The 24,028-nt window shown below is 33.4% G+C and overlaps 1 protein-coding gene across 11 annotated transcripts in view; it reads right to left on the reverse strand.

The window, feature by feature from the left end:
- The window catches only part of PRPF40A (pre-mRNA processing factor 40 homolog A), a 53,762-nt gene that overhangs the window by 7,432 nt on the left and 22,302 nt on the right, over positions 1-24,028 (reverse strand). For 5 of the 11 annotated variants that reach the window (XM_027055750.2, XM_053215086.1, XM_027055747.2 and 2 more), the window contains 14 exons: positions 15,901-16,011; positions 14,482-14,602; positions 14,194-14,247; positions 12,338-12,362; positions 11,285-11,659; positions 8,477-8,585; positions 7,999-8,063; positions 7,483-7,647; positions 6,628-6,736; positions 5,427-5,577; positions 4,544-4,677; positions 765-879; positions 501-604; positions 272-388 (listed from right to left, as the gene is read on the reverse strand). In XM_027055750.2, the coding sequence (XP_026911551.1) occupies positions 272-388; positions 501-604; positions 765-879; positions 4,544-4,677; positions 5,427-5,577; positions 6,628-6,736; positions 7,483-7,647; positions 7,999-8,063; positions 8,477-8,585; positions 11,285-11,659; positions 12,338-12,362; positions 14,194-14,247; positions 14,482-14,602; positions 15,901-16,011 (1,755 nt within the window). The remainder of the gene's footprint in view (positions 1-271; positions 389-500; positions 605-764; positions 880-4,543; positions 4,678-5,426; positions 5,578-6,627; positions 6,737-7,482; positions 7,648-7,998; positions 8,064-8,476; positions 8,586-11,284; positions 11,660-12,337; positions 12,363-14,193; positions 14,248-14,481; positions 14,603-15,900; positions 16,012-24,028) is intronic. The other 6 variants (XM_027055748.2, XM_027055744.2, XM_027055751.2 and 3 more) reach the window with 3 other exon arrangements.

Consider the following 24,028-nt stretch of genomic DNA (forward strand, 5'->3'; position numbering starts at 1 on the left):
TCATTATTAATTTAAGCATTCTCCCATTATATATAAGTTATGGGCCAATTTATAATACCAATTAATTTGAGTAAAGGAAACTTCATCTTTATCTATTTTCTTTTACTTTACTCTGAAAGACTACTAGTCAGTGAAATCCTACTCATGCTCCCTTATTTCAGTAGCCTACAGCTTAAGTACTTCTGGCTGAATGTATTAAAAACTGTACTGAAGTAATGGTTTAGAACACAAGTAAAGCTAGTTGTTTTTCGTAGAAAAGTTGAAAACTTACACTATTGAAAGCCAACTTAATATTTCCGGCATCTAATGTGGTTGATCTTTTAGTTGAACTGATTATGGCCACGAAGTCTTCAAAAGTAGTATTCACTTCAACTACAAATCCTTTATCCTAAGAAAGAGAAATCTTGTTAACACTAATAATACATATAAATCAAAGGAACACAGTATCAATTTTTAAAATATACTGCATATTGACAATAAATAGTAAGTGTACTGTTTACCTTTAAGATGTCTTTTATGATCTTCTTCTCATCATGATAACGTGCTTTAAGATCCTCAACATAAAACTTGAAAAGGTCAAGTGCAGTTGATCCTAATGAAAAAACTAAAGAAGTCAAAAGCTAGCTCTAACCAAAGAGCTGCAATTACTTTTTTGTTTATAAAACAAAATAAAGCACCCCTCCATTCCCCAACACAACCACTTGCTTCTCTGGCCCATTCCAACTACTGTCATAACCATAAATAGGGAAAGAAAACAATCTCACCCGGCTGACCAAGCATATTAGTGAATCTGATGTCGGAACTAATTGTTGGATACAATTCCATCCAAGATGACATAGAATGCAGTTGTCCATGTTCGTGCAGTTCATCTAAAAATATCTGGGGAGGGAAAACCCAACAACAAAAACCCATTATACTGAAAAATCATCTTCAAGGACCTTAGAAATATTAATGTAACATGAAAAGATTTTTTTTATTAAAAAAAATTTTTTTTAATGTTTATTTATTTTTGAGAGAGAGAGAGAGAGAGAGAACGAGCGAGGGTAGGGCAGAGAGAGAGGAAGACCCAGAATGTGAAGGCTTCAGGCTCTGAGCTGTCAGCAGAGCCCGACGTGGGGCTCGAACTCATAGACTTGAGATCATCACTTGAGCAGAAGTAGACACTTAACTGATTGAGCCATCCAGGTGCCCCGAAAGCACTTTAAAAACAATATTTGAAACTCTTGTACCAATGTATCCCAAATATGTTTAGGTACAAAGAATACTTGCTCTCTCATGGAAGTAAAATCTGCTTTTAGGCAAAAAACTCTTTCGCACTTCAAAGAAAAGGGTCTTTGAAAGGCTACATTATTTTTCCAAGGTTCAGTTTATTGTCCTTTAAGATGGACATTTCAGTTTAAAATATATATATAAAAGTTGACTTGAAACATTATTATTTGTATCTAATGATGTGGCTAAAGAATGTGTATGCATGTTGCCTGTAAAATACACTTTTTGTTTTTAGACACAGTGCCCAGTGTATCCTAGGTGTTTTGTTTTTTTAATTAACAAATGTGGGCCTGCCTCTAAAAGGATGTGTATTACTAAAGTGATACATACAGTAGTCTGAAGAACCAAAATTCAACCCCATATCCCATATTTGATTTCAAAACCTATTTCTTCTCTTCCATGTCAATTTTATATCTCAAAATTAAATATATGCTTATTCCAATTTGTTCATTATTGTTTATTTTTTTTTTTTTATTTTCAGGGCAACATATTGAAAATTTTGTACTCAGCAATTTCCACATTTCCTGATTCCCCAAATCCATATGGAGTTTATAAACAAATGTCTCCAAAGAACTATGCCCCACCCCCCTACAAAACAAATAAAAAAACAACTATGGCCCAAAATTCTGCTCCTGAAATTCCTACACCTACACTGTTCAATACAGTAGACCCAGGTCAAATGTAGCTTCTAAATACTTGAGATATGGCTACTCTCAATAGAGATATGCCATCAGTATATAACTGACAACGATTTTGAAGATTACCAAAAAATATCAATTTTTAAAAATACTGATTCCATGCTAATATTTTGGATATATTAAAGATTACTGAAATTAAAAAATAATACAAAAATCATATATGAGTCATACAAATTTTTACTGGCCACCAATGCCCTGAGGAAAACCAGACACCTCATCAATTACATTTTTCATCAAACAGGAATGGATGCAAAACCAATGTAACATGCTGACACCACTTATAGAAACAGTAATCAGAAACCATAGCCATATTTTAGGCTTGACTAAAAGACCCACCTGGACTTTACATCAGGATTTCCCTTTTATATTCTCCAGTCCTAGTACTGACATAGTACATTCTATTTTCTATGACCCAGATTTCCTTATTTTTATTGTATTATTATTTTATCATACAGATTTTTTTTAAACTACTGCAAACCCTTCATAAGAGGCATTAAAAGTTCAATGGTTGCAGAAGAATATTAAAAGACTTAAAAATATGTTCTTCCCTTCTTCCCAGGCACAAGGCTGCTCACTGAAAATGCAGGTTTTCCCAGTATTATTTGTATCTAGTTGCAGCCATGTGACTAAATTCTTAGAAGCTGAATATGAAGAAGAGTAGAACTTCTACATCATCGGCTTTAAAAAAACAACTACAACAAACAAAAAACACACACAAAACCCAAAAAACAATTGCCCTTGCAACTTCTTCCAAGCTGAAATGTGATAAACTGGACAATATAGTCCTAATCATGCAAATAAGGCTAATGGGCTAGAGCAATTCTCAAAGCATGGGGCTATCACGTGGAAACCTGTTAGAACTGTAAACCCTCAGAATCCACCCAAGGCCTACTGACTCAAATTCCAGGGGTGAGACTCAACAAATCTGTGGTTTTAAGAGTCCTATAGGAAACCACTACAATAAAGGAACCCACTAAGAGGAATAAATGTTAAGTTTTTATGGAATGAGGACTAAAATAATGCTATTGGCCATGGCATTTAAGATGGCTGATAAGCTTTGGCATGACAGTAAGAGTTTATTTAAAAGCCCTCTAGGTGGGGTGCCTGGCTGTCTCAGTAGAGCATGTGATTCTTAATCTTGTGGTTTTGACATGGAGCCCCACACTGAGCACAGAGATTACTTAAAAAAAAAAAAGAAAAAAAAAAAGGCCTTTGGGTGATTCAGACGCACACTAAGTTGTTAGAACTACTGCCTTAGGGAACAGCAATGTACCCTATGCTACACCACACTATTATTAAAGAAGAAATACACTTATTTAAGCCACTGTAACTTAGCATTATCTTAATACAGCATTTAATAGAAGAGATCCTATAGTTAAGACTGCAAAGATTCAAATTCTGGCTCCATTGTTCAGTTGTCGAATTTGGGTAAGTTCCTTCACCTCTATGAATTCATTTCCTTAACTATATAAATGGACAGTACCTACTCTTATAAGACTGTTATAAAAATTTAAGTGACTGGGGTTTCTGGGTGGTTCAGTCAGTTGAGCATCTGCCTTCAGCTCAGGTCATGATCCATGGTTCATGGGTTCAAGACACGCAGCTCAGAGCCTGGAGCCTGCTTCGGATTCTATGTCTCCCTCTCTCTCTGCCCCTCCCCGGCTCATGCTCTCTCAAAAATAAGTAAACACTACAAAAAATTTTAAGAAATTTAAGTGATTATCAATTTAAAAGGCATATCAGTAAGCAATCAATTAATGCTAACTGCTATTAAGACAATTACTGAGGAGCGCCTCAGTGGCTCAATCGGTTAAGCGTCCAACTTCAGCTCAGGTCATGATCTTGAGGTTCACAAGTTTGAGTTTGAGCCCTGCATCAGGCTCTGGTGCTGTTGGCTCAGAGCCAGGAGCCTGCTTTGGATTCTGCATCTCCCTCTCTCTCTGCCCCACCCCTCCTCCGTTTGTGTCTCTCTCTCAAAAATAAAGATTAAAAAAAATTTTTTAAAGATAATTATTGAAATAGGTAATCTGGTGAAATATGGAACGCAAAAACTCATTACTCCATCTTATTCCCTATTAATGAGAGGATAAAAGTGGTATTTGGAGGTGAAAATGAGCCACTAGTCTATATAAAGGCTATACAATTTCAGTTTCTATGCACAGAATTATGGCCCATCCTCAAACTGTATGCCCCACTGCATTCCTTCCCTACTGTTCTCTAGACACTAAAAATCAACTAACACTAATGAGTCATCACACCTATTTTGTTTTCAGTCTTCTCTCATGCTACTCCTCTTTCCCAAGTGAAATCTTAATCAGTTTATCAGTGCTCACCTTAAACAACAAATCTGCTACAGGCTTTTATGTTCTCCTGGCCTAAAATGGCTGCTTTCCTTAGGTGGATTCAAAACTAATTGTAGCACCTGAGATAAATGTGTACCAATCCTCAACAAAGCCTAAGTCAAAAGCCTAAGTTAATGATCTGGGATCAGGAGGTCTCAAATTTGTTTCTATCATTGTTCAAGCTCACTAACCATATTATGAAATTAAGCTAGAAAAGAGAATTTTGTGAATTACCTGAAAAGATTCTCTATTTTTACGCTGTCGTCTCCTTTCCCTCAGCAAACTCTTTTGTTTTTCTTCTTCTTCTTCCTTTTCTAAAGCTCGGATGTGTTCTTCAAAGCAAATTAATGCATCTTCTTTATCCATGTCTAGAGTTTTTTGAGTTAAAAAGAAATTACAATGTCCAATATCAGTAAGATACACAATTTACATTAACTTCTTACAAATCCCAAATTCGCCTTTCCAAAACACTGTACTTAAAACTTGAATATGACTTGTCATCTAAATAGGAAATGTTTAGAAAAAATTCCTAAACACCCTCACTAAAAGATACCTTGAAGTTGAGGGTGAAATGAAGACCATGCACATGACATAATTAAGGAAAATAAAATGGTTACTGTAAAATTTGTCAGCAACATTAGAATTACCCAAAGAGCTTTTAGGCCTTACCTCAAACCTACTGAAGCAGGTTATTCGAAGGGTAATCCAGAAAGGTGTAATTTAAAAAGCAACTATGTAGTCACAAAAAGATAGAATGTGGGGAAGCTTAGTATAGGATATTGCTAACACATTTTTTGCTGTTTGCAAATCTCTAAAGCCATTACCTCAAGGAGACAGTGTGAGTGAAATTGCAGTAATTAATCTGGTTCTTACTAAGTCACATAGAAAAGGTAAAAAATAATTTCAGGTTTGATCTAGGACATATATATTTCAAGGATTATCTAATAAAGCTAATATTTTCTTCCTAAATAATGAAACTCAACTAGACTCTATTTGGAAACCAACAAACACTATATCAGGAATGGATAAACATCTGTTCAGTTAGTGATCTCTAATAAAAGTGAGAATTCTTTGCTGTTGGGACTTTTAAAAAACTTTCTCCCATCATTATTCTTACTCTGCAATTCCTCATCTTCTGCAAAGGTTGGATTATCCATCAGATACTGCTGTGCTTCAGACCACGTAGTAGAGTATGTTACATTAGCCATGTTGTCAAGTATGTTTTTTAAGGCTTCCCAATTTCTCTTTCGTAACTGCTTTGCTTGCTCCTAAATCAAAAGTATGAATACATATTTTGAGGTTCAAACAAAGTATGGTATCTGAAGTACAATCATTGAGGGCTTATTTATTACAATCTGATGTCCCAATTTCATGTTACCCATTTATTTTAAATATCAACACTACCTTTCAAGTGCCCTTGTCAAAATGCTTAGCTTGGTAATTGCTTGCCTTCTATTTGTTTTTTGGGGTTTTTTTTGCCTCTCTTCTAAGAAGCTGGAATCTGGAAACTGTATCTCCCCAACAACTCTATAAATCTCTCTTCCTATAACTATGCATTATAGACAAAGTCTAAAACTAAAGTTACTCTGGACAAGACACACAGTAGGTAAATATTACAGTCTTTACCTTCAGTTATGTTCAAATTCTTGTTAATAATTACATTTCTATAAATTTCTTAAGAGTGAATAATATACAACAATGCATAATAAAATAGATACGAAGTGCTTTAAAACACTATCCTATAAGCACATTTTAGCGGTAACAATTATATATCACTGCTGTTCCTATAAAAGAAACATATAGATTATAAACAAAATTACTGAGTATTTTAAAAACTTAATGAATTTTAAAAAAAAGGTATCTTTCAAAGTGGGCATAAGACAGCCAATTCATAATAGTTCAAGTAATAGTTGGATAAACCTCTACCTACTATGTCCACATCAGTAACTACTATTATAGGAACTATTTTTTTTTTTTTTAAGCTTATTTATTTTTGAAAGAGCATGAGCGTGTGCATGAGTGGGGTAGGGGCAGAGAGCTCTAACTGAGCCGAGCAGTCAGCACAGGCCTGACTCAAGACTTAATCCCATGAACTGTGAGATCATGACCTGAACCAAAATCAAGAGTCGGATGCCCAACCAAATGAGCACCCAGGCATCCCAGGAGCTCTCCATTTTTAAACCTAACTTCTAATAAAGAGATCTGCAACACCACATAAATTGAACAAAAAAATGGATAGGTTATAAAGTAACTCCTAATCAGAATGAAGAAACAACTTGTTTTATCTAGAAATATGCATAGCAAGGAGTGAATAATACCTTTTCTTTTTTTGAAAGAAAGAATAAAACATCTTCATAGATTTCAAGACGATCACGTTCTGATATTGCATTCCAGACTTCCATCTCTCCAAACATTTGCTCTGCTTTTCTAGTAAAAAAAAAAAAAAAAATAGATGTTACTCTATATTGCTCAATAAAAATTAATTTGAGGCCAATTTTATGGTAAGTTTAAAACCACCCGATGAGCATTCTTTTACACTCTAACTTCATGAGTATATTATACACAGGAAAGCTTCTGGATAATTAACAAAAAAAAAAAAAACAAAAGAGGCCTCCATTCCTCCCTAGAAATGAAGTGGATAATTCTAACTGAGCCATGTTTTGTAGTCAAAACTGTATTTCTTAGGGTAGCTACATGGGTAGCTTAGGGTGGCTACATGGACACTAACTGTCCATGGAACTAAATTATAGACATCAAAGAGTTGCCAGAAGTTTAGTTAATACATGAGATAGAGGACTATTTAAAAAAATGAAGAGTTCCTCACTAACAACTTTCTTGAAGACAGAGGAAAATAAGGAAGCATATATGGAAAATGAACTGAACAACTTACTGCAAATATGTTAAATCTCAATTTTTATAATAAGTAGAAAGAAGTGAAGCTTTAATTATTATATTCAGTCTACCTCCCCTTTTTAGTGCCTAATTAATAACTCAGTATGAAGTTAAATTCTACATTTAATTACTGATTTATCTTGTATCTTATGAAATTGCCACATTCAGTCATTTAGCTTTATTTAATGAGCATCTGCTTGGGATTAGTTATGGCATTTGGCAGAACATCTGACACAGTAACAATGCAGTAAACATACATTATGCATTTCTAAAAATCTTACTTGTATCTGGTTGTGGAAGTCATTTTCTCATGATTTTCAAGAAAACGCTGAAAGGATTCCTTAGCTTCTTTGTATTTCGATCTTGCTTCTTCTTTTTCTTCTTTCTCTGTCTGGACTTTGTAAGCATTAAAGGCCTGCTTTTTTTCACTCAACTTTGCTAAAGCACTGAATAGAAAAATACCATATAAGAGTAAATGAAGGCAGGATGATCAAATGTCAATGCTTTGGGAAAATAAATTCATTCATAAATTAAGAAAATTTCAGTAAGATATTAAAAATTAAGAAATGATTATAGAAAATAATTTCTACTTTAAAAAGATTCTAGTTTTCTCTGTGGCAGGGTGCTCAAAAATGTATGACAAGTTTTTTTGGCTTTTTTTGGTTCATATCTGACATAGAACAATTGTTCTTGATATCCAAAATCACAGAAGACTATGAAAGTGAAAAGTTATACTATTTTACACAATTTTGAATTTGCTAGGGTTGGAAAAGTAAATAAGAAACTTCAAGTGTTACCTGTATCGTGGATCATTAATGATCATTTTCATAGCTTGTTCCCATGAAGCATTAGATGGTACTCGCTGAAAACCATTTAATGACAAAATTAGAACTTTGCACGAATATAATAAAAGTCATACAACAGGAAATAAAACACAATACTCACTGCAAACATCAAGCACTTCCCTTTGCACAAGTTTAAAAGAGGTCTAATAACTTCATATTGAACCAAGACAAACCTTGGTATTATACAGACTAAAAAGAAAACTTAAAACTGATATTTAAACAGAGCATGAATAATTTTTAAGACTATTGATTAAAAGGTAAGCAATTTTTGTAAATAAAAAACATTATATCAAATATGGAGGTGGAATGTGCTGTGTATTACACTGTACATGATAGTTTTTTTTGGTGAAGATCAGTTCCACAAAAATATTCTTCAAAAAAGATTAAATTATTAGACAATAATTATATGTCACATAAAAATGTTTAATACCTTTTCTTTTAATAATTCTTTAAATGCTTGCTTTGCCTCCTCCTTTGTATTCCAAGTATAGGTCTTTTTTGCTGGTTGGCTTTCCTCCTCTTCTTTTTTGGGAGTAAAACTAGAGCGAAATTTAAACATGGTACTTATAATTTAAATATACATTTGCTTCACTAAGAAAAACAATGTTGTAATTATTTAAGCGTCTGTATTGAGATTAAAGTTTACAATTTTAGAAATAATATATTAGAACAATAAATTTGGTTAAGCGTCCAACTTCAGCTCAGGTCATGATGTCATGGTTCGTGAGTTTGGGCCCTGTGTCAGGCTCTCTGATGTCAGTGCCGAGCCTGCTCTGGATCCTTTCTCCCCCCTCTCTCTGCCTCTCCCCTGCTCACACACTCAAAAATTAATGAACATTAAAAAAACACACACACAAAAACAAAAAAAAACTTATCCAGTGCCTTCATATCAGTGTCTTAATAACTAAATATTTGGCTGTGTACAAATATAAAAAAACATGTCGAGGATCAATAAAATCAGAGGGCAAACTACGCCTTATGTGCCAAATCTAGACCACTTCCTGTTTCTGTAAATATATAGCTTTACTCACGAGCTTGTATAGTGTTTATGGCTTATTGTGTGCTACCACAGCAGAACTGCATCACTGTGACAGACTTTATGATCCACAAAACCAGAAGTATTTACTCTTGGATAAGTTATGAAAAAATATGCCAAACAATGACCTCAAACAAAAAGAATTAACGTGCCCAAGAATTACCAATTGTACTAGTATGGGGATCTTTATGAAATGCAAAAGCCATATAATTCTAACGTGTTCTTCCATATAAAGGGAAAAAATGCAGAAAAAACAAAAACAACTAAGTAGAATGCATACGGGAAGATACTAGAACAAATACTAACAACAACAAAAAATATATTCACACTCTCTCAGTCAAGTAACCTTACTTTGGAAAGTTCATTTAAAACTGTCAGAAACAGTATAAAGAGCTCAAACATTAAATGGTCTATACTGCAGTAATTAGATTATACTGACTTAGGAACTATAAGAAAATACTAGAAAGAAAATAAGCAGGAAATAACAGTCCCTAAAATTATGAAAAAATAAATTATGGAAAAATAAAGTATAAGAGATATAAAAAATATCAATCCCGGGGCACCTGGGTGGCTCAGTTGGCTGGGCGTCCGACTCTTGATTTTGGATCAGGTTTTGGATTTCGTCTTGATTTTGGATCAGATTTGGATCTCATTGTTCTGGGATCGAGCCCCACATCAGGCTCTGTGCTGAGTGTGTAACCTGCTTAAGAGTTTATCTCCCACTGCTCATCCCCCACTTGTGCTTGCTCTCTCAAATATTAATAAAATATTAAAACAAAAAATAATACCCCAAAACCTAAATATCTATCAGAACACTGAAAATTATATTTATGTAAATATAATATGCCATCATCCAACATGATGGAGTATATGTCTTTACAATGTAGAAGACATTAGATAGGTGAATAAAATAGATAATGCCCACATTTTTAAATGCACAGAAAATGGGCAGGAGGGGCACCTGGCTGGCTCAGTCGGAAGAGCATGCAACTCTTGATCTCGGGGTTGTGAATTGGAGCCCCATGTTGGCTGTAGAGAGTATTAAAAAAATAAAATTTAACAGACAAAGATGAAAAAAAAAAGGGAAAAGAATATAAATAAAATGTTAATTACTCTTTTATGCCTTAAATATACCTTACAGAGTCCTTTTTCAACTTCTAAACATCAGAAAAAATTATAAAGTTATTTTCACTTTGGGAAATGTTCTTGTAAATATTCATGATATGTACAGTTGGGAGATGAAATCAATGTATTTAAATATTAAGATGGATGATCATGTTTGGAACTTGACATCATGGTTAACATTATCTTATGAGGACATCATTAAAGTCAAGAAGCATAGTACTTTTTGTATCTGTATAAAGCACAGCCATATGAAATTTTACCAGATTATAGCGAACACAAGTACATGTAAACTATAAATTGACAGATGCAGCTGTTTTGCCTTATTAAAAAGTTGTACCGATTTAATTACAAAAACAGTTTTCTAATATCCTACTGAATCTTTATTTTTGCTTAATTTTTGCTTCTGTTTGTACACCAAACCATAGCACTTCCTTGCAGGGCTGTGCTAATCCATATTTGACTGATAGTCAATATGGAAAATCAGGGGCGCCTGGGTGGCTCAACTGGTTAAGTGTCCAATTTCGGCTCAGGTCATGATCTCACAGTTCGTGGGTTCGAGCACCATCTCGGGCTGTGTACTGACAGCCCAGAGCCTGGAGCCTGCTTCAAATTCTGTATCTCCCTCTCTCTATGCCCCTCCCCTGCTCTCACTCTGTCTCTCAAAAATGAACATTAAAAAAATAAAGAGAGAAAATCAATAATACTAATCCTGTCTTTAAAATTTTATTTTATTAATATGGACTTTTGGCATTAATTCTGATCTAAAATTAAAGATTACTGCACCATTATTGATATATTGTGATTACTAAGGTGCCTGGTAATTAAGAACTCCCTTTAAATTTGTGTCGCACCCTATATCTATAAATTCTGCTTCCTAAAACTTATGAGGATTAGTTTTCCAACAGATTAAGAGCATGACCCCACAAAATTCAGCCATGAAAAGGATTCATTATCTAAAAGCTCATATTTTGATGCTCAACAACCTTCTCAACACTTAATGGCCACCAAGTAAACTGGCAATTTCTAGTACTAATGAAGTCTGGTACTGATTTGCAAAAAAGAAGTCACTAAACTTACTCAGCTACTGCTTCCTGCTTAGCTGTTTCTTCTCCAGTATTACTGGATACTTCCATACTCTGATCCTGAACAGCAGGAGTACTAGTAAGTTGTGCTTGTTCTTCTGTTGAAATTGTTACTGTATTTTCGTTATCTACAACAGTAGCAACAATCGAAGTAACCTCAGGCTCAGGAACAACTGGAACAGTTCCACCCACAGTATTAGAAGCAGAGGTGGAAGCACTGGCATTGGCTGCAGCAGCAGCGGCAGCAGCTGCCGCTGCGGCTGCAACAACAGCGGCTGCAGCTTCTGCGGCAGCCATGGTGCTCATTGTGGTCGGAATTTCGGTTGTAGGAACTGGGGCTGTTGATGTTGTGGTGCACTCTTCTTGCTTACTATATGTTAAAAAAAACAAAAACAAAATTGGTCATCTCATTAAGTCATACATCAGAAAGCCAAACAACACTAATTTTTATCATAAAATCAAATGAATAAGAGAAACCATAAAAGGGAAAAAAGGCTGTATGCCAAACTATTAAGCTATCTAAAAAGACTGAAACCAAAGAATGAAACTGGATTACTCTGAGCAAACATTCGGGATAATTTATGACAGGGACTCATGAACACTGAATTTCCAGAAGTCCAGTAACTGTTTTCATTTATAAAACACCCTACTATCAGACTGCATTACAACATAAAATTTGGCCTATATCATAAATTTCTATAAGAACTTTAAATTTTATCCATTTTACATACTAAAAAAAGGAAGAGACATATAATACTTTATCCATTACCAAATTGATAAATCAAACCAAATCCTGGACTTTTCTATAACACAGTCTCCTTAATTCATAAAGAATGCAGTCCAAATTCAAACAATCACTGTCTAAGGAAAGTGTCATTTGTGTGTCTTCATTAAGTATCCTTCCCCTTCCCCCAAATCCTCCAAAGACATCCAACCACCAGACCTAACATATTAAATACTATTTATTGTATAAAGCAAAGAATTAAAATAAGAATGTTATAGGAGATACCAAATTTGTAAATTGTACTGATATCCAAAAATTGCTTACCTGGTTTCTTCAGCTTTGATCATTGCTATTAAAGAGAAAAAAGAAAGTTACATGACATGGTTTTTAAATACAGTCACTGAAAACAAACTTTAAAGGGAGATAAGGAGAAGTTTCATACAATAAGATTTAATTTACCATCCACAAATACATCAACTTTTTCAGAGCAAATGCTTGCTCCAAAGTTCCAGGGTAGCAATTAAAGAATGAAGACAAATTTAAACGACAGCAGTTTTTAGGAAAGTTTCTCTGCACACTGCTACTTTCCCAAAGGCTACTGGCTACTGTAAAAACTCCCTGAAAATATCTGTATAATTCTGGAATAAAACAGTATTTTTCTCAGAGATAAAACTATGTTTTTTTTTTTTTCAAAGATACTATATTCAAAACGAGACCAAATTCATGTTATGAAATTCCAGCACATATATACTAGCACTGACAGGTAGATAAATAGTTATGCACACCAACTATTTGTAGTAGGGTTATATCAAAAATGAGCTTGGTATTTCTTACATGAACAAAATGGGATTCTACCTATCTACAGTATTATTATTATTATTATTAGCCAATGCTAGTGTATAAGTTTAAATTGGGCTTTAAAGATTTGCATTCAATATTTTAGCTTTTATTCCAATTAATTTTTTCTTTATGGGTAACAAAAATATTCAGCTTCAGTAGAAAATGAGGCCCTCCACATAAATGATAACAAAGCTGAACTTAATTAAGGTATTTTAAAAATTTATTTCCCTTTAATGAAAATGATTTCTGAAAATACGTTTAGGATGGCTGACAAAACATACTAAAGGAGTCATCACCGCTAATATTAATGTTTTTTGGATACAATGATGATCTAAACCAATTATGTGACACAGGAAAAATGTAAATAGACTTAAGACCACAGTGCCTTTAAAAAAATTTTATTGTCTTTACTTTTAGATGTCATTCTGTAGACATCTTTATTCTACACTGTATTCTACATTGTAGACTAATTATTAGCCCCATTTCTAAAATCTATTGCTTCTAAGTTGATAGTTTATGACACCAGATTCTATTAGAAGTGAGAGTAAAAGAATTAAATTTTCAATTCTTACTCTAATCTCTGCTATTTGAAGAACTAGGTTTTATATTAGGTAGTATTTCCAGACTTTCAGGGGTATTCTGAATAGCTGAGGATAATGAAAAACTCTCCCTTTGCAAGTAAAGCATGGCATTTTGTTTAATTCTCCCATTAACACACATAAAGGCTATTTTAAATTTTTTTTTTTTTTTTTACTGTTTATTTTTGAGAGGCAGAGAAACAGAGCATGAGCAGGGGAGGGGCAGAGAGAGGGAGACACAGAATCCGAAGCAGGCTCCAGGCTCTGAGCTGCCAGAACAGAGCCCGATGCGAGACTCCAACCCACAAACTGCGAGATCATGACCTGAGCCGAAGTCAGACGCCCAACTGACTGAGCCACCCAGGTGCCCCATATAAAGGCTATTTTAAAATGTGCCAAAATAAAATCAGCATTAAATGTATAGTCTGACAATACATTAAAAAGATTTAAACTGATTAAGACTCAAGGTTCTTTGCTATCTGCTACATGAGTTAAGCCACCTATCGTATGTACCAACACTCACAGCTGTATTTAGAAATACTGTACATGATGTCCTTATTCAATTTTCCAATAGTATATTAATGGCTTTAAAAATAAAAGTATTTTAAAAGCTCCAAGCTCATTTATAATATAACCCTTAAATGAATTCTTTGAATTAGAGATTTCTCACTGCAGATTTTTCCAATCACGGTTAGTGAACATTAGTAACATACTCTAAAAATGTTAAATAATGACAGAAAATGAATTATCAAAGCAGCTCACCATGCAGGTTTGATTTTGTAATAAGACTTCCAGCAACAATGGTATTCTGGTATCCTAGTTTCAGTGGAATCAAATCAAATAAAAATCTATTTAAAATCTATAGAACTGATATCTAGAGCAACAAGAAAATAAGAGCCCATAAAACTGTTATACCATTTAAAACGTTCTAATCATTTAATTTTTAAAAATAAGACCTGTGTTTGAACAATACTATTTATGAAGGATTGCTTCACTGTGAATGACAATATGTAAAAAATTAACATTAAAAGTTATATTTTCCTGTGTTACCTTCAAGATCCTCAAGTTCTTTAGGTTTGGCCCAGCGGGATTCTTTTGTTTGAGAATTATAATAGTAAGGCTTTCCAGAGTCAGATTTGTATTCCTTCCAGGGACATTTAGATAAAAGTTGCTGAAGGAAAATAAAAATCTTCAGTTAACAGTAATATATTTAGCATTACTCATCATTCACATCACTGTTTCACTAAATATTATCAATCTGTACAAATCAAACGCTTGTGAGATGATAAGCTACCAAATGTAGAATACTTACCAGGTGATGTTATTTGAAATGTTTATCTTTACAATAATACTGCAACATTCATATTATTTCAGATTTATGCTGTTACTTAAGGAAACTCACTTAAGATAATACACCTAATTAAGGGGCAGAGGCAAGATTCAAAACCAGGTCTATATAAATTTCAGATCGTATTTGCTCTTGCCATTTATACCCCACCATAGGTAAAAATTATCATACATATTTCAGAGACTTCTCAAATACAAATTAAAGTAGGAAAAACATAAATGCTAGCAAAAAAGCAAAATCTGGTTTAGCCTGCTTACATGTCAGTTTTATGGCTAATAATTTATTAAACCTATATGAACTCTTATGTAAGGAAACAAAGTATGATATACTTAAAATCTAATATAGACAACTGGTTAGGGCGGCATGAGAATGCTATTAAAAACTTAACTTTAGACAGTGTCTTAGTAATATTTAATGATGAAATAATTGTCTACATTAGTATTGGGATTAAAAAAATAATTATAGTATCTGCCAACCTTCCATCCCAAGTGTTGCTACACACTGCATATTAGTGTGGTGGCCTGGAAAATATTTTTATCTGCTCAAATTCCTCAATTTAGAGGGAGAAAAAAATATATGCTGCCAACTAGGAAAAATCTCTTAAGTATGGCTTGAAATGCCAAGTCAATTCTTACTTAGGACTCTTAATTAGTTCCTAATTAAACCACATGCTATAATGCTTACTTAGTTTATTCCTTCAATGTACCTTCCACACCTATACATTCTGAACAAAACTTTCAACATAAAATGAAATTTACATGCTTTTCAGGGGCTTTCTCCACAGAGACAGATAATTTTCAGCTCTAAGAGAAGGAAGCACTTCTATTTGTAATTCCATCTCCATTACCCCCAACTTCACTGGAAATTTTAAAAAATTCATTGCAAGACATCTGCGATCACCTAAGTTTGCTATAAAGAGGAAAACAATTTAAAATGTGAATTTAAAGAGTAAAGGGCAAGCAGAGAGAGAGTCTTATTGCTCTTCCAATTTATTCTTTAAATCAATCTTTCCCAATCGGATGCCACCCAACCAATAAGCATTCCTGAGCAGGGGCCAAAATCAGTAAAAAAAGGACCTAATCTATTTAACAATCCCTAATCTCCAAGCCTCAAACTTGTACCTCAGCAGGTGTTTTGAGATCATCCGGTTTCTCCCAAGTAGACTGTTTTGTTTCAGTATTGTAGTAGTAAGTCCTTCCATCAGGTGATTTATGTTCGGTCCACATTGATTTCTAAAGAAAAAAATTACAAAAAGATTCAAATTTTTTAACAGTGCTATGACAGTGAATATTAGTTTTCATTAGTTTCATTGATAATATACAAAGAAATTAAAAGTACAAAATGGACATATTTTTGACAGTTTAAATCACTTAGAATAACACATCATTGCAAGTGGGGAGTTAACTGCAAAATAGACCATTTTAAAGTACTTCAAAAATAGTATGGCTCTATTGAGGTTTTAGAATCTCTAGATTCTACCCAGTCTCTCAGAAGTATAAGGATATGACTGTTTCACCTAGAAACAGTAACTTTGTAACTGTTGTAACGTATATAGCACATAAATCTTTCAGCAATACAACCTATGCCTTGTAGATAAAATATATGAAGTAGATGCTAATGTAGTATATAGGTGGATTGATCATGAGCTCAATAACTTTATTTGCATCAAGCTGGACAAAGTTCTAAACTGACATGCCATAAAGACAGCTGTCAAAATTAGAAAGGATAGGTTTTAGATGACAATCAGAATTTAACAATCAAGGTGAAATTTAACAGGGATAAAATGTGAATCCAAATGCCTCAACACAATAGAGGTGAGAAAATTTTATGTGATACTAGTTTGATACAGAATAGAACTTCATTCTTGGGTCCAAAAGAACTACTAAGAGCATATTAAAAGTTGCTAGTAAAACCTCAGCCATCAATAGACATGATGCCTCAAATTAAGGCTGGTTAAGAGTTTTACAGGGTTCCCATAAGTATGCATTTAAAATAATCACAAAAGGGGCAGGAAGAAACTTTGAGAGGTGACTGGTGTCTGCGGTCTTGGTGGTGATAGTTTCTCAGGTGTATGTATTCCTCAAATCATCTAGTTGTACACGTTAAATACATAGTTTGATATGTCAATCATATCATAATAAAGAGGGTTTAAAAGTAATTTTACAAGGAATCATTAAGGAATTACTGGATGAGATCAAAGGTACTAAGTCCAGTTCCAGGTACCAGATCATTTAGATAGTAATGAACTGAAGTATGATTGAAAGAAGATTAGAGATGTCCTATATCACATTTCTTCGAATCTAAGACAAAACATTACTGTACATACCTCTAAGAAAGAAGTAAAATCATCTTCAAACTATTCCATGCTTTTTAACCCTGAGATTTTGTTAACCTTTTGAAAGATGTATTCTTATTCAGACACTGATTTTATAACAATTCCATTTTTTGAAAAGAAAAATAGGCAAATAAAATAGTTAAGCTATTCCTCAAACTTCACATTGAAACCATTTTTTTGTACAAGAGCTGCTGATGTCCATTAAATTTCACACTGTATCACCCTCTATGCTATAAAAAAATATTGGTAATGGAGCATTTATTAAAACAAAAACAAAAAACTAAGTCACCAGTACTAGTTCTTAATGATCTTCTGAACTTATTTAAAGCTGACCTACCTTTCTTTTTTCCTTATCAACTGTATTGAGAAATAGAATACACCTACTTTTGATTTCGGCTTTGGGAATGTGGCTCAACATACATTATTTCATTGCTTTTTCTGCTCTCTCACCATAATCATTTTATTCCTAGCTGATAAGAGTGCTGTGCCATTATTTCTAGAATTTTCTTTCAAACCACTGACACTTATTCTTCTGATGTTGGCACTTTTGTTGTTCAGTCATGCACAACAAAGCCATAATTGCTGCCTGGAGAATGGAGATCATAGGACACTATGTAGATTATAGGACGCATCTTAATTACAGACATGTTCAATGGTCAAAGCAAATATGCTAAGTGATTTAAGAAACATTTGCAAAATGTGGGAATGGAGAACAAGAAAAGATGACTCAAGGAGAGAAATTAGTGTCATTTAGAACACAAGTAGATGAGGGAAGATGATTATTTTCTGGAGCTTCTGAGGAACTAGAGTTAATGTGAAGGGATTATAAACAGTCATTAGAATCCAAAGAAAAAAACTGATAAAATTTGAGCTGTTTGGTAACGAAATGTTTGGCCTTTTCTATATAAATTCGTTAAGTCATCTGACATGACTGCAAAATGGCTTTCTGTACGGTGTAGGATAGTTAAGATAGTTCAAAAGGTATATTAAATTCTTTAACTTGTTCTAGCACTTCATGCAGAGTATGACAAATACAATCTCTCTGGAGCAAACAAGACTGCACTAAAGGGAAATTGACCTAAGTTCCAAAATTATATTTAAGCTTCCCAAGTCACATCTGCTAAAGAGCATCAAGGAAAAGAAGTTCACCAGAAACAAATTTATGAAAAAATGGAATGAAAAAGGGTGCCAAATAATAGGGAAAAACAGGAGATATACAAACCACTAAAACAAACAGTAAACAATTTAGTATTCATTAGCTACTGCTTTATTCAAGTCTTACAGCTACACTACAAGCAATATGAACACTATCCTCATTTTTCAAAGAAGAAAACCAAGACTTAGGAGGGTTAATATAACTTGTTCATAGTGATTCAGTTAGTAAATAATAAAACTAGAACAATTCAGTCATATTTGCTTCTAAAGACCACATCTACTCACGCTGAAATGTTTTGTCAGGGATATTATATTCAGAACAGTCTGTCAATAAGGACAGATAAATTCCTGATCTCCTAATGAGTAAGAAGCGCTGTATCAATTTTCAGTTAATTCTTTTAATAACCTTGCCAAGGTAGATACAATTTATTATTTCCACTTTATAGAAGAGAAAACAGAACACAATAAAATACAAGAATATGCTCAAGGTAACACAGCTAGCTAGTGAGTTCATTAGAACACTGGGCCCACATACTGAGGTCCTATGAAACAAGTCTCTAACACTTTGCATCAACAGAAACAATCTATACCAATGCCTTAACTAATATACCAAATCCACTTATAGAAGTCAATTCTGGAGTAAGGAAAATGATTTATCTGATAAGCTTTTGCTCCTTTTCCTTAAATGCATCTAATCTGCAACTTGAAGTAAAACTGTATCTCGCCTCTGGCCAAAACTAGGACTAATATTTTAAAAGAAAAATTTAAAAACAAATGTATCCTGAATGTTGAATATAAGATGAAGAATGGCATAAAATATCAATGGGTATATAGATAACAACTTTCTTCATAGGATAAAACATGACTTCTGCAAATAGTTGTTAAGTACTGAGTACAGTCTATTCAAAAAACATTTTCCTAAAAATCACCATTTTTTTTTAAAAGAAAGACCTCTCCAGACCAATACACCAATGATGCCTATCAAATATTTAGACTGCCTTTGCATAATTGGAGAAAACCTAATAAACATGTAGATGTGTAGTATTCTGAATGGCCCCAAACCAGGACATTATTTTAACCTTAAGGTTAGCTGCTTTGAGGGCTTTTAAGAGATACTAAGATAATCCTTGCATTGGAGCTTTATTCTGCACTTTTGTCACAGATGACAGCCTTCCCAAAATTATTTTATTACTGACAGTTACTGTATTATTAAAAAACTGTCAAGACAAATGGCAGGTCTGGGGAATCAACCAAAAGTTGACATTTTTACAAATGATAAACTAGAAGGATAAATATGAAGAAGAAATTAAAAAACTATCATTCTTAATATACAAATATCTACTACAATCATTAAGATGATCTAATGGAAAAATAAACATCGCCATTAACAAAACTCAATGCAGATAAGTAGATATTCAACTTCATTAGTAAATCAAGGAAGCATACATTACGTGAAAACTTTCTGTTCATCAGATAAATCACAGACTTAGTATACAATGTTAAAGGGTGTGAAGAAAAGTGCACTGTCATGCTAGTGTTGGGAATGGAATTAGTATTGTTTTTCTGAATGGCAATTTGCTAGTTCTCATCAAAATTCAAAATGCAAGCAATCTCTTAATGCTGATATTTTATTCACAAAATCCCATTTATATACTTGCAAAGATGTACAAGAATGTCCTCTACAGGATTACTTGTAATGTCAAAAAATTTGAGATTATTCAGTATCCACACTCATAGGAAAAGAGTTCAATTAGGGTCCATCATACCGTGGACTTATGGAGATCTGTTTAGAAAATGTCGAAGATACAGTGTGAAACAGAGTAAGACGTTGTGATATATCAGCAAAACATACACAGAAAATATTTAAAAGGAAGACTGGGTAAAGGGAAAAAATGCACATACATAATTATCAAGAGAGCTAAAAGATTCCAAAAAGCTAGTCAACAATTAGGTTCTGAATAAATTCAATAAACATATAAATAATTATATGCACATGAGATATGCATTTATACATACATAGATACTGCTGTAAACTATTAAGCCCAACTGAACAAAACCAAAAGCAAGTGACTAAATCTAACATTAAATAGACAGGAAAGTCCTCTCAACTACTCTAAATAAGGAAAAGGAGAAAAACCCAAAATATAAGATCAGAATTAAGGAACAACATAACCACAAACAGATGATTTACAATCAATTCCCCAAATCTAAAGGAAATTATTTCCTCACAAACGACTACAATTTACCCTAGAAGAAAACACATCATACATGAATATTCCAATTACCATAAAAGAACCCAACTAGACAATTTCATAAAACACCACATCATAAACTTTAAAAAAAAGAGACATACAATATACTTCAGATAATCAGAAAAGATGAAAAGTTCCTTACTAATAACAAAACTCAAGAGAAAGGTATCAAAAAAGAAAAGCAGGTAATGTTACTTATGAATGTTATTTTTAAATGTAAAAATTTAAAAATAACATTAACCCATTAGCCAAAAGAATCCTGCATTGTATATATTCGGACAAAGTAGAATTTATTGTAGAAGTGCCAGGTGGTTTGATATTGGGAAATCTATAAAGAAGAAATTATTTCTGTTAACAAATTGAAAAAAGAAAACACCACATGAGCACACCAACAGACTTGGTCAAATCACATCTTGAAAATTATGACCATTCAGAAGTATTAAAAAAAACAAACACACTTAACAAAAACACCTGAATGATAAAGGCCAACTTATCAAAAACCAATAAAAATTACTGTAAAGCCACTTCCATTAAAATCATGAACAAAATGCGAGTCTGCAATCACTGTGTTTCAACAAATACATTATGGCAATAAAATGAAATAAATAATTGGTATAAATATTTGGGAAAGAGATATATTCTCTTATCTTTACTGCTAAAGATTCAAATAAAATCTAGTTAAAATGAAAAAAAAAGTATTCTAATTTTCTAGGAAAATAAAAAAGTATTCCAATATTCCACTTGGCTATAAGGTAAATATATAAAAATCTTTGAACTAATAATAACTAGCTTGAAATAAAAACACAAAAATATCCTATTCACAATATAACAAATTTTTAGAAGGTAAAATAAATAAAAATAGCTATGATAGCAGTTTATCCCACCTAAACAGAATTTAAAGCAAAAACCAAAATGAAACCAGAGGGACTTCTGTATGGGTAAAAAGCAACACACCAAACTTAGCATGCATTTACCAATTTAGTCTTGAAATCACAGCAACAATAAAAAAATACAGGGAGAAAAATAAGAGATCTTTTCAAGTTAAAGATTTTAAGACACTCCCCCCCCTTAGGTAGATCAAACAGATGAAAGATACGCCAAGACAAAAGAATCACAAATTGACCTTAAATTAAAAGCACACAAAATATTCCAAAAATCTAATCTTAAAACGAACACAAATGAAGGTTTAGTACAATGCAAACAACAGCTCATAGACTGCTTTCTAAAGATTATATGCAAAAAAGTATACTTCATTAAAAAAAAAGGAAAAAAAATGTCACCCAAAGACATGATCCATGAAAGAAAAGAAGTAACTGTCGGAGACTTCATTAAAAATTTCTGTTCTGCCAAAGTCACAGTAAAGAGAATGAAAAGACAAGCCAAAACCTGGGAGAAAACATCTGCAAAGGGCACAGGTGATAAAAATTAAAAAAAAACAAAAAACAAAAAAAACACCTGTTAACCAGAATATACAACCCTCTCCCCCAACCCCCGCTTTTTGTTTTTTAAAGTTTATTTTGAGAGAGACAGAGAGAGCACGAATGGGGGAGGTGCAGGGAGGGAGAGATCCCAAGCAGGCTCCATGCTGCCTGCCCAGAGCCTGATGTAGGGCTTGAATTCACAAATCTGTGAGATCATGACCTGAGCCAAAACCAAGAGTCAGACACTTCACTGACTGAGCCACCCAGGCACCCCAGAATACACAGAGACCCCTTAAAACTTAGCATTAAGAATACAAACAACCCAATCAAGAAATGGTCAAAGATCTGAACAGATACCTCACCAAAAAAGACATTCAGGGGATAAAGAAGCCTATGACAAGATTCTTAACACTGTACATTATTACAAATTAAAATTAACTCCCATTTATTACTGGTGAGACTTCAAAACAGCATAGCCACTTTGGAAGAGAGTTTGGGAGTTTCCTAAAAAACTAAATACATTAAAAATTTTTTTTTAATGTTTATTTTTGAGAAAGATAGTGAGCAAGTGCACACAAGAGAGGGGGACAGAAGATCCAAAGTGGGCTCTGTGATGTGGGGCTCTAACTCACAAACCATGAGATCACGACCTGAGTCGAAGTCGAACACTCAGCTGACAGAGCCACCCAGGTGCCCCAAAAACCAAATACATTTTTACCATATGATCAAGCAAGTATGCTCCTTGGTTATTTATCCAAATGGCTGAAAACTTATGTCCACACAAAGGCCTACTAATTAATGTTTGTAATAGTTTTAATGGTTGCCAAAACATGGAAGCGAAACTAAGATGTCTTTCAGTAGGTGAATGAATAAACTTGTGGCAAGCAAGTCCAAACAATGAAATATCATTCACTATTATTATTATTACTATTGTATTATTCAGTCCCCAAAAGAAAAAAGGTATTAAGCCATGAAAAAAAAAAGCATATTAAATGCATTTAAGTGAATGAAGCCAGTGAAGAGGGTATATACTGTATGATTCTAACCATAGGATACTCAGAAAAAGTAAAACTATATAGGCAATAAAGAGATCAGTCGTTGCCAGGGGTAAGGGGTGGAAATTTTTAAGGTAGTGAAACTACTCTGTATGCACTGTCGTGACAGATACAACTCATAGAATGCAGAACACTGAGACTAAACTCTAATGTAAATTGGACTGTGGGTAATAAAGATGTGTCAATGTAGGATCATTAATTGTAACAAATTTAACACTCTGGTGGGAGATGCTGATATGCATCTGTATGCAAGTAAGGGGGGGGTATTAAACTCTCTACTTTGTGTTCAATTTTGCTAAGAACCTATAATCGCTCTACAAAACAGTCTATTTAAAACAATCCTAAACCTAGAAACCAAGAAAAACATACCACTTAATACCCTTTTAACAAAGAAGTCAAATGAAGGAAAAAGAAAAGATACTGGGAGCTGAGTGAAATGAAAACTATGTCAAATCTTAAGCAACACAGCTATAGCACTATAAAAAATAAGAATGTGTAACAACCATGAGTTAAGTACTCAAGAAACTAGAAAAAAGGCAACAAAGTAACCAAGAAGGAAATAAAGATGACCTCAGAATAAGCTGAATGGTTGTCCCCTCCAAAATACAAAGTAAAAGCAATGATAGGATTTCTAACTCTATGCTAAATAATTAAATCTCAACAAAGTAGGTATCTGTAAAAACATAAATTAGAAGAAAATTAAAAGTGAAATAGCTCAACCACCACCAGAGAAATTGAAATGGTAATCCAAAATCTCTATCCTCAAAAAATATTAGGCCCAGTTAGTTTTTAGTTGTGTTCTATGAAGCTGTTAAGAAATAAGTTACGCATCGTTTATATAAGTTGTTCTAAGGATCAGAAAGAAAAGGGTTACTACCCAGATAGAAACAACCTAAGTAAGATATTAGCGAATTGAATTCAGAAGGAATAAATACACAGGTTCACGTATATATATTCTTAACACCCTTAATGAATAACTAGGATTCACTTTAGTAATGCTAAGATGAGATATCAGAAAATACATCTGTACA

Source organism: Acinonyx jubatus, chromosome C1, assembly GCF_027475565.1.
Source record: "Acinonyx jubatus isolate Ajub_Pintada_27869175 chromosome C1, VMU_Ajub_asm_v1.0, whole genome shotgun sequence".
Lineage (NCBI taxonomy): Eukaryota > Metazoa > Chordata > Mammalia > Carnivora > Felidae > Acinonyx > Acinonyx jubatus.